This window comes from Boleophthalmus pectinirostris, unplaced genomic scaffold (assembly GCF_026225935.1).
Source record: "Boleophthalmus pectinirostris isolate CB_2022bp ecotype Guang Dong unplaced genomic scaffold, ASM2622593v1 HiC_scaffold_20, whole genome shotgun sequence".
Lineage (NCBI taxonomy): Eukaryota > Metazoa > Chordata > Actinopteri > Gobiiformes > Gobiidae > Boleophthalmus > Boleophthalmus pectinirostris.
The window spans coordinates 33,067,006-33,079,290 of NW_026571153.1; the positions used below are offsets into that span (position 1 = coordinate 33,067,006).

The window sequence follows — 12,285 nt, forward strand, 5'->3', positions numbered from 1 at the left end:
AATATGATCCCAGGCCCCCACTGTGCTGCTGTGCCCTTCCAAGTGTACCTGCTGGCGGGTATCACTCGGTGGAACTTGGACGGGGACTCGGCGAGCATTAAAGGGCAAAAAGGGAGGAGGCACATGGTGTACATGTCTCCCCTGGTGGATCGCCTCAACCAGCGGTGTCAGGAGTTGTTTGGGGAGGTGGAGGAGAAGAACTTCAGGCGTCCGGTTCCTGCTGGCGATGAGCTTATTGGGTTGGAGTACCTCTTCGCTCACCACACCATCACCCCGGGTACGAGCATGTGGAGGAACTCAGCAGGTCCTGGTTGAGATCGGCCTGGAGGAGGGGAAGCTAGCCATCAGCGACCGCACCAGGCAGAGGGTGATCGCTGCTTGGAACAAGCTGGAACTTCACGACCGCAGTATTCAGCAGTTCGACAGCCTCTATTCCTCACGCTGGGGCAACGCTCTCTTTGGCCGTACCTGTGGAGATCCAGCAGAGATGGCACTGGTACAGAAGCTCAAGTTCAGCAAACGGTATTCAGCTGCCCACCTGCTGGACTCCCGAAAGAACCGCTTAATGTACTGTGTAATCAAGCAGCTCTGGCTCCATCCAGACTGTGGGTGTAAGGCTCGAGGGTCACCGCTGAAGCATTCAATCACCAAGATCTATCAGCAGATGCAGCAGAGGGTGACAGTGGATGACCTGGTGTTGAGCAAGTTGGGGATATCCATCCTCAAAATTAACTCTAAATCCATCTCAGAGTTTATGAGGAGACAAGCGGCCCTGTCTGCCACTAATGTTACAGATCCGGGTCTGGGTATCCTCCGTCGACATCAGAGCATCTCCTCCACCAGCCAAGCCCCTGCACCAGGGCTGCCTGATGAACTTCCACACACCAGCAGGCCTCAGGTCCACTGTGACATCGCTCCATCTTTGGCAGGGAAAAGGATGCTGAAGACAAGAGTGGTCCGGAAGTGGGTCCGAAAGCCAAAACCCCAGCCACCACCAGCCCCACCACTTCTGTCCTCATCCCCACTGCTGCTGCCACCGCCACCGCTTTTCCCAGCCGCCAGCACAGCTCCAGGACCCCCACCTACAGGGCGGCCCACTCAGGTGACTCCAGCCAGGTCCACCATCTATGAAAGGAGGAGGTCACTGCTTTCTGGGAGCAGTGTTAGAGACCCAATAGTGTACCTGTGTGCACTCTGTGGCCACCCCACCCAAGGCCACAAAAAGTACCTCAAAAAAACGTACTGTGAGCTTTCAAAGAGTTCTACATCGAAGGGGCTCTCTGGAAGGACTTTTGAGTCATTTACAGACTTTCAGAAGCAGTAGACAAACTCCATGGGGGTGGGACTTACAGTAACAGTTGCCTCTGATTAACAGACTACATAAATATGTAAATATTTCCTTTTAATGTTATTGTTCACTTTTGCTATCATAGTGTTCTCATATTGCATTATTACAACTGTGTTGCTGCTTACTTATGTGAGTATTTTACTATTTTCCACAGGTTATGTATGTATATATATATATATATATATATATATATATATATATATATATATATATATATATATATATATATATATATATATATATATATATATATATATATATATAATGTTAAAATTGCCCTTGTGTTCGAAGTGGCAGGAAGCTGGTAAACTTCTGTAAGGCACTTGACTTCCCCTTGTGTGTTACATCGTATCTTTTGCACATACTCCATGGCACTTCTGTCTGTCCACTGCACCTGGTCACAGACTTGCGCTCTCTCTCTCTCTCTCTCTCTCTCTCTCTCTCTCTCTCTCTCTCTCTCTCTCTCTCTCTCTCTCTCTCTCTCTCTCTCTCTCTCTCTCTCTCTCTCTCTCTCTCACTCACACAACTGATTGCCATTGTGTTTTCTTGCTTTAAAAATGAAACATTTCTGTGCCTCTGAGTGTCAGACTATGCAAATGAAAGTACATAAATACTGTTTAGTGTTCTATGTTTAATGATTCAATGTTCCTTTAATGTTATTGCTCACTTTTGAGCACTGTTTCACATGTAACATTGTGTTTTCATGGTGCATTATTACAACTCTTGCTGCTTACTTATGTCAGTATTTAAATGTTAACTTAAATTAAATTTTCACCTTAAATGCTCAGTATACGTTTCTTTGCTTTGTTTACTACATCATCATGCACTTTAGACAGTAACAGTGTGTTGTGTCATTTCTTAATCAGTCAATACATGCAATATTCTCATTTCATTTTCCAGTAGACCATTTTTCAACATCAAACAACATTTAAACAGAATATGAATGAACACCTATCATAAAGACAACCACCCACTAACCATTCAGCATTTATAATATTAAACACATAATGAAAACACAACATTATAGTAATACAAGTTTTATTGACTTCAAATAGACAATGTTGCAGAGGCTGAAGCGTGTCATTTCACTCATAAAAATGCCTCCTCCACCATGTAGCCCTCACACAAGTGGGTCCAACCTATGGAAAAGCAAAAAAGAAAAGTTTAGAGGTTGTGTTTACATTCACACGTTTCTAAAAAAAACAAAAAAAAAAAAAAAAAAAAAAAACAAACACTACAATAATAGTCTTTTTCTTTCTCAAATGAATTGATCAAGAGAAAGCAATGCAAAAAATAAAACACAATCCATAGTCCAGCACCTCAATAATGTAAAAAACTATCACTTTATCATAAAACTATGAACAATCTTAGTTTGTGTATGATTCCCATTATTCACCCTGTCAAAACACCTGGAGGGTCATGCCACGTGACCTGGCTCAACCCTCCTATGAACATGCATTGATTGACATAACACAAGCCCAATGGTGCACCTTCTTTGTCCTACAGTCTAAAGTCATTTTTGCACTCTGTACGACTCCAGGCCCCTTATGGGGAGACTGATCCCAGCGGTGAGGAACAGCAGGGAGGCTCGGTTATTGCTTGTTCACAAAAAGCAGCTTCACAGACCTGTGTTAGGACTAATCAAACACATTTAAATTATAGGGATGTAATAATAACCGAGATATTGTGATATCATATCGTCGAAAGTCTCACAATAATAGCGTGGGCCAATACAAGTCTCTCTGCTTAAATTATTAGTTATAGTGCAGCAATATAGCTAAAAACACAGTACTTTGCTCCTTTTCAGTGCAGACTATTAGTACATGAAGAAATAACTGCTATACGCATTTTTAAATCTAAATTTGGATTATGACAAAACCAAAGTCTTGTCAAGGCATTTTAAAATGAAAATGCATCATATTCAAAACTGTTAGCCTCTACAAAATATTATAATAAATATCGAACCATGGACTGTGTATCGTGAAAGTCTAAGTATCAGTTCGGATGGTCCTTGTCTGTGGCCGTGACGTTTTATAGTCAAATCTGTGTGACGTATTTGTACTTTTTATTTTACTTAGGAGTACTTCAGCACTTACTTGAGTAGATTTTTTTATGTGTTTTACTTCTACCGTTGCATAGAGACGTGTCATGTGAACCCCTTCGTTAGTTATACTTGCAGGACACAGGCATATAACTGTCTCCGTCTCCGCACCAGTGTCCATCATTAGTGGTTAATCGCTTGGTGTGCGCATTCGCTCCAAGAAGTTAAGCCACAGATTAGGTGGAGTCACGCAGCTCCTCCAGCACAGGACGAGGAGCAGACATCACCACTCCTCCTTCCCTGGGTCACCTCTCCTCCACTCTCCTGTCCACCCAGCACCGGCAGCATGTCCACGGGAGAGAGAACCCCGTCTACTACCTCTGTGGAATCGGCCGCAGCAGCAGATAGGTGAATAAAACAAAGATGGGGGGAGGAGGTGGTGGTTGGAGGGGTCAGTGGTGCAGATTGGCAGGTTCACTTCCGTCAGTCTGTCCCAGGGCAGCAGTGGCTACAGTAGCATCTCTAATCTAATCTCTGTCTAATGCATGGGATGTTAAAGTGACTTTGAGTGTCTAGAAAAGAACTGACTAATGGGTCCGGTCAAGCAGTAACGGAGGGAAATAGGGGCAGATTTTTGACATTCAAATGTCTCTTATTCAGAAACTAGAGGGACTATTGAAATAAGTAAAGTATCAGAATGTAGGAAAGAGTTACACTCCAACAGGGTCAAGTTAAACCTGTGATATTCTTTCAAGTTGTTGACAAAATTTTAAAAACTCATGTGGGTAATGGAGGGAATGAAATCTGCAGCACTTTTTGGGCAATAAATCCAAACAGTGATAACTAGTGGTTCTCACTTACATATCCTTAACAAACTGGTTTGAATATTTGCTTCATACAGTTTTCTACCATATGGTACAAGATTAGGTTGAAAAACCTCTTACTTTTTGAGTCATGAGATTTTTTATTAAGAAAGGTCATGGTAACGGAGGGAAAAGTAACGGAGGGAAAATTGTACGAACAAGTAGAAGGTGCAGGATTTTACATCATTTGTCAACTTTTTTCTTCTGAATACTTTAATATTACTTCAAAATGAAAGGAAACTATTTCTATAAAATATGTCAGTCCTTCCAAGCAAATTTTTATCATTTTAAATTAATTTTTTTTGAAAAATCATGTACCTTCATCAACAGTTCAAAGATGGAATATCACAAGATATGATGAAATACATCCATTTATTTACATGATTTGCAGGTCTTTGAAATTTGGGAAATAATTTTTGTTCCATGTTTCATACATGGTCTGTTTAAAACGTATGGAACTTTAGAACCAAAAATGGTACAGAAAAAAGGTCAACAGTTTCATAAACTAGAGTTCATATGCTATCTGTATTGAATTTTTGGCCTTGCTGTTTACTTCTGCTTGACCGGGCCCCAATGCATTATTATTAGTAGTAAAAGTTCATGTTGACCCATGCTTCTAGACTAAGAGCCTGTTTACATGAGAACACCTGCAGGTAAAAACGACAAAATATGTTTATTTTGTTTAGACGGTGACGGTGTTTTGGGGGCTTAAAATGCTAAAATCTGAAACCATCCTCCAGAGTGGAAAAGTTGAACTTGCTCCGCCATCAGTGTTGGGGAGTAACAGATTACATGTACTGGAGTTACGTAATCAGAGTACAAATTATGAGTAACTGTATTCAGTTACTGTTTCAGTGAGTGGTAATTGGATTACAGTTACTTCATTGAAATAAGTGGATTATACTGCGGTATTTTCTTGTTTTTACATTTTGGGCTATCAAGTAATCTAAAGTATTCAGATTACGTTACTCACTTTAAGTACCTTAATGGATTCCGTTACAAACTACATTTTGTGGTATGTAATCTGTAATCTGTAGGGGAATACATTTTAAATGTAACCTTCCCAACACTGTCCGCCGTAGTGTTTTTGTCTACACTGCCCAAGACACAAAACTCTGGTCAGATCTGCTCATGTCCCGTACGCGTTTGTCACATACATCACCACCTAGGGTCCCCACCTAGCCGCCTGGCATGCATACCCAAACAAATTCCACACACTTTTGCGTCACCATATGCACGCATCACCTCGTGATGCCACTTTTGCGTTTCTGCTCAGACCACCACCATAAACGTAGCCTGAGTGGGCTGTGTGAGAGAGAGAATATTATTACCATCTTTTTATTAGTTTATTTCATTCATTTTATCAAGTAGAAAAACGACAGTAACAGTGTCATGACGTTAAACATACAAGAAATGGAAAAAAAAAAAAGGAGCAGAAATAAAAGTCATCTTATTTTGTCTGCCCCCTCTTCCTTTTTCCAGACACTATAATAACGCTGATGGTTACTTTAAAACAGTGGTGCTCAATACGTCGATCCCGATCTACCAGTCGATCGCCAAGGTCGTGTGGGTAGATCGCCGTGTCTCGTCTCGGACTCGCGTTTGGACTCGGTCTTGTCTCTCACTCGAGGTCTGACACTCAACAAGTCTGATCATATTTCATTACGGCCGCTGCTGTTGGTAATAAACTTGTAGCGGGTGCAGGAGCGTGTGGGGCGTCTCAGTGCAGCCTGTGTGCTCATTTGAAACCCGCGGAGACTCTACGGCACATCACAAACACACACACTCCCTATGCACGGCTCGTCTGCAACAGCGTGTGCCCTCGTGTACCAGCGTGCATCACAGGGCAGGTTCAACTTCCTAAACATCCTACCTGTCCACCTGCCTCACGTCAGCACGCCGCCCCTCGCCTTTTCACGCTCTCGCTCCTTCCTGCGTACAGCGAACACAAGACCCTCCCACAGTGCGGCTGATTAGAAGAACAAGACCAAACGTGAAGCAAAAAACAGTCTAAATTTTTGTTCCAGTGTTGGCACAAAGCAGGTCTACAGCATAGAGCGGATCTACAGAACAGACCTACTGCCACATTTGGCTGAAGTTTGTCTAACAAAAGTGCACAAATGCATCTGTGTTTGTCACGATGTGTGTTTGGTTTGGTAAATGTGCAGAGGCTGGTAAATATCACTGCAAAACCAGAAAAGAATGTAACTCCAGTTTGGAACTTTAAAAAACAGGTTTAAAAATCTTCCTTCAGTTTTTCACAGTTTTGTGTAAAGTGCCAGAGGAAGTTCTCTTAAAGAAGGGGTTCTCAAACTGTGGGGGAGGGTCCAAAAATGGGGCACAGAGTGTTTCAGTGCAGTTTGTTTGGTTTTGTATTAGGTACATCATCATTTGAAGTCACGTGGCACTTGGTCATTTTGTAAGTAGCTCACATGCTGAAAAAGTGTGAACACCCCTGCTTTAAAACATTTAAAATCAATATTTTATTTCATTTCAATCACAAATCTTCATGCAAACAGAAATCTTCACTTTTATGCACAACATCTTAGTTTTCTTTTTCACACTCCCGGATTGCACTGGATTGTATGTATGTTTTAAATGCCAGTTTTGTACTGGATCCTTTGATTTCTTTGTCAAGACTTTTCCATAAATTAACTCCTTTCACAGTTATGCTTCGCTCCATAATATTGCTTCCGAATCAGTTTTTTTTTTTTTTTTTACATGTTTGTTCCTTAAACTGTAGTGGCCAATGTATCAAATATATGAGTTTGGAACACTTTAAGTTATACAAATAATGAGTTTGATGTGTCTTTATAATGATTGTTGGTGATGATTCTCAAGGCCCTTTTGTGTAAAATAGATGATGGCTGTAGATAAGTTTTACATGTTAAATGTACACTACCAGTCAAATGTTTTAGAACACCCTAATTTTTCCAGTTATTTATTGCAATTCAAGTCGTGCAAGTCCAATGAAGAGCTTGAACTGGTACAAAGGTAAATACTGAACATCCAGAGGTTTCAAAAAAAGATAAAAGATACAAAACACAAGTCCAGGCTCTGTCAAAACTACCTCAGGAAAAAAGATCAAGATGGTAAAGCTTGAAAACATGGAGTGTCCAGCAGCAGCACAGTGTCCAGACTTAAACCCTGTCGAGCTGGTTTGGGATGAACTGGACAGAAGAGTGAAGCAACCTACAAGTGCCACACATTTATGGAACTTCTGCAACAGACTTGGGAAGAACTTTCTGAACAATATTTGATTTGTATTGTAAAAAGAACGAGCCACGAGTGTGTTCAACTGTTACATCTTCCAAAGGTGGACACTTTCATCAATCAAAATTTTAGAATAAGTTTTGATCAACACTAAACAGTAAAAAAAAAAAAAAGGATAAAGTGTGGTGTTCTAAAACTTATTGACCGGTAGTGTATATGTAGACAGACACAGGCTTGTCAGAAGTATTGAAAATCTGATACTAACCGATACAACAATTAGTATGAAATGACTGAAACTATTCTCATTTGAACAAGTGCTGATACTAAAGCACACTAAAGCTCTTTAGTTTTATCACATCTAGTGTACCACATGGTTACACAGAGAAAATAGTAGTATTTTGTCTGACAGTTTAATGTCTTGAGAAAAAATGTTTTTACTATCATCACATTACAGTATCAAAATTGATATAGAGTAGTGGAGACACTGCTATGCTAAACACTGCAGAAAATGACCAATATTTTAATAGAAAATATAATTAAAATATTTTAGTAGAAAATCAGCCGAGGGTCAGATTAAAGGTCTTGGAGGGCCCGGGCCGTATGCTTGACACCTGTGCCCTAGAACGTTCACACCCTAGAACATTAGCACAAAATGAATGAGACCTAACACAGCCTCTATGTTTGTTTCTCTTTACAACTTGTAGCAACGCTGGGACCCCCAAAGACTCACCGGCCGGCTCAGTCTCAGAGACGCCCAAGAAGAGGAAGAAGAAGTCCAAGAAGAACACGGAGAACATGACCAAAGTCTACATGTCTGTGCTCAACAGCGTCTTCGGAGCCGTGAGTCACACATGTTAACACCACCTGTAGACAGATGTTTAAAGTAGTGCTGTTGTGTCCCTGAGCAAGACACACCCAGACAGACGTGACAGAACTAAGTGTTGATGGGCTATGATGATTTAAAAGTATCTTGAAAATGCACTTTTACTGTAAGTAGGTCACCTCTGCACAGATATGACATGTCATTTGTCCTCGCGTTACCTGCTTGGCCCCTATCTTCTGTCACGTTTACATTTTATTTACAAACACGTCATTTCCGTGCCTTAAATTGATCTGGTAGCAGTTCCGTTGTTGTTGTCGTCAGGAGAGCAGAGCTAATCCCAGCTCCCACAGCAGCAAACAGGCTTACTGCCACTCTGCATTACACTTATCCATGTCAACACCGACGGCAGACTTTACTAGACCGTTGTAAACTTTCATTCATTGCATTACATTACGTTATAATTGACTCCACTAACCCCCAGTTGTTGTTTTTTTGTTTTTGTTTTTTCATCTCACAATTATCAAAAGAAACAAATGTAATTAATTTATTTTGACAAAGAAGATGTTGAACTTTGTGACATCTGACACACAGGGATGCAGGAGGAGGGGAGGGCATCTGACACACAGGGATATTTATCAATACTTGATGAAAATATTTTGTGCTCTTACAGGAGAGGGAACTGGCTCAGGCAGAGCTCGATGGTAAGACAATCTTCAGTTTAGTCCTGCTTGAGTTCTAGGGTGCATTCACAATTTCATATAGACCACATCAAAACCAGGACTAAACTGGTGGTGCTAAACCCGAAACTAAACCTGGACCAGACCAGGACTAAACCAGGATTAGAACAGGACTATGTTACCAGGATCAAACGTGTGAATGCACTGTAGTTAAACCAAGTTTTGTTTTGTTTTTGTTTTGTTTTGTTTTTTCATTTAGCCCTTGCTTAGACCTCATTTTGACCTATGTTTATTTTTTGGTTTAGCCTTGGTTTACATATGGACCAGTCCTGGTTAAGATCTGGTTTAGACCTGGTTTACTTGTGGTTCGGGCAGCCCTCATTTAGACCTCATTTGGACCAGGATTAGCCTTCTTCTGTAATCATGATTTGTCCTGGTTTCGCCTGGGTTTTGACACAGTTTAGACCTCGTTTAGATCTGGTTTTAAAACAGTAAACCTGGTTTAGTTGTGGTTTTGCCCTGGTTTTGAGACAGTTTAGTCCTGGTTTTCAGCCTTTGTTAAAATGAAGGTCAGCCCTGGTTTAGACCTGGTTTGAACATGGATCTTTCTTCTCATATCTGGACCTCCATAGTGTTTAGTGAGTTAACCCCAGCCTGTCCTCTCCTTTTCCCCAGAGCTGCAGCAGGCCTTCAAAGAGTTTGACTATGACCAGGATGGATACCTGAACTACAAGGACGTGGCTGAGTGCATGAGGACTATGGGATATATGCCCACAGAGATGGAGCTGCTGGAAATTGTCCAGCAGATCAAGATGAGAAGTCAGTGCCTTTTTTTAAAAGAAAAAAACGTTTTAAATCCCAATAATGATATGTGTCCCAACATAGGAGGTAAACATGGTCACATCAAATATAACTTTTACTGAGAACAACTGCAGTGTACATGTCGTCTGTCATTTGGGTGCCGGTTCCAGGCTGAATGGAACACTCCCTAAAGCCCAGCACCTGCAGCCAGTTATGAATCAGTGCTCGGGCAGTTCCTGCTTCTTTGTTTCTCTAGCTGTAGTTTAAAGTTCTGGTCACCTAGTTTCAGTAGCACAGGCAGTTACTTTAAAAAATACTCCTGTGTGTTTTTTTGCTGCAGAGAAGTCAGCACAGATTTTGGACAGATTTTATGGATCATTGGGCAATTGGCACCATACTGGTCCTATCCAGTCACTAACTTTATTCGTCTATGCTCAAAATTACCTAAAACAGATTTCTTTGGTAGTTTACATTTGTTTACATTAGCAACTAGAACCAAGTGGCAAAAAATACAATTTCAATGGATTCAGAATATTAGTCATTGTTTGAGTAGTTCACTAAGAGATTTAGATTGTTTGTACTTACTTATATCAAATGCACGTCTTAATATTGTTTTGGCCTCTAAATCCAGCATCAAGTTAAGAATATTCCCTTTCTAGTCATATTCATGTAGTTCCTCCCTGTGTATATGTGTGGGCAGTGGGGGGCCTGATGGACTTTGAGGACTTTGTGGAGCTGATGGGGCCCAGGATGATGGGGGAGACAGCGGACATGCTGGGTCTGAAGGAGCTCCAGTCTGCTTTTGTACAGGTCAGACTAACACACATACAGACATATTTAAAGATGGCTGACTGGAAAAAAAAAATATCCATCTCAAATTTGGAACATTTTTTCTTTAATATAAATAAATTCTTTCTTTGCAACATTTGTCCAGCCCAGTACTGTTCCTCTCCAGTAGCACACAAGGATATGGAAAAGCATCTGACATAAATCCCATCTACTGTTTTCTAGTTTGACTTGGATGGAGATGGAAACATAAACCAGGATGAGATGAAGGAGGCGGTGAAGAGCCTGCTGGGAGAGAAGCTGAAGAAGGGCGAGCTGGAGGAGATCCTCAAGGAGCTGGATGTCAACGCTGATGGCAACATCGACTTTGAAGGTCAGACCACCAAAAGATTAGAACACAATAAAGCTGCACTGTGTCACTTTTGCCTGTCACATGTCTCCATGGAAATGTTATTCCACTGAATGAAATATTCCACACTGTAGACCTATTTTATTTGATTTAGTATGGTTATTTATGTTCGAGACATACTACAGACACCAGGAGGTCAACTTACAGGTCAGATCTGTGGAGAGGATCCTGCACACACTAAGAATGTTTTTTCACTGAGTGTGTGTACCTGCACATCAGTGTTCCACTTCTGATTGGGTTTTTTGGATATAGCCCAAAATGTGAAAACAAGAAAATCCCGCCGTGTAATCCATTTATTTCAACAAAGTAACTGTAATCCAATTACCACTCACTGAAACAGTAACTGTAACTGAATGCAGTTACTCATAATTTGTACTCTGATTACATAATTCCGGTACATGTAATCTGTTACTCCCCAACACTGAAGATGGATAAGGTGTAATGCCATACTGTGGAACATTCAGGAAACACATTAACATCACTATGGAGATAAGCAGGTGGCAGTTACTTAGTGTCTGTTTTAATAGGAATAACTGAATGTACTGCTTTTGTAACTATTGTCTGTGTACTGACATGAACTTGTGTGTGTTTGCAGAGTTTGTCATGATGCTCTCCATTCGCTAAAGACTAACAGCTAATGGCTAACTGCTAATGGTTAACAACTGGACAACATGAACACCACAGCTCACCTCAGGAAGCAGCAGAGTGGATGTAGACAAAAGTCTAGTACATTTACAGACTGTATGTGCCTAAGTGTAATACCTGTGTGAAGTCAATGTGACAGATAACTGACTAAAACAATACACTTTGGTATTATATTCATGTAAACACAAGAGAAACCATAGAAACCATAAGAATAAACTTTATATTTTAATAAACACTAACAGTAAACAAAGAATAAACATATTTTAATAAGAAACTGCCTGTTATTGTTTGTCATGTTTACTGGGGACAGTGAAAGGCACAGAACCTACGGACCGTTCAACTGTAGCAATTCATTTTCTGTTAGACTTGAATACTCGCTGTCACTCAGTATCCATCCAATCACATAGTGAAGTTTGCTGATGACACAGCAGTGGTGGGGCTCATCAGCAGCAGCGATGAGTCCAAGTACAAGTACAGATGGGAGGTCTCTCAGCTGGAGGTCTGGTGCAAAACAATCTGTGCATCATTGTAAAGAAAACAAAGGAGATGGTTGTGGATTTTCGCAGGAAACCCAGTGGCCCTTCTCTATACCTCAGTGGAGATGCAGTGAGGACTGTCTCCTACTTCAGATACCTGGGAGTCCAAATCATGAGTAATCTCACCTGGTCTAACAAGACCA

General features: G+C 41.0%; 1 protein-coding gene across 1 annotated transcript; it reads left to right on the forward strand.

The window, feature by feature from the left end:
- The first annotated feature begins 487 nt into the window (after positions 1-487).
- Positions 488-11,880, forward strand: LOC129409728 (calcium-binding protein 4-like). The gene is made up of 7 exons (XM_055156255.1): positions 488-1,239; positions 8,170-8,305; positions 8,959-8,989; positions 9,641-9,784; positions 10,467-10,576; positions 10,778-10,925; positions 11,557-11,880. The coding sequence occupies exons 1-7, from the start codon at positions 488-490 to the stop codon at positions 11,583-11,585; spliced, it is 1,350 nt and encodes a 449-aa protein (XP_055012230.1). The 3' UTR covers positions 11,586-11,880.
- Positions 11,881-12,285: the final 405 nt, after the last annotated feature.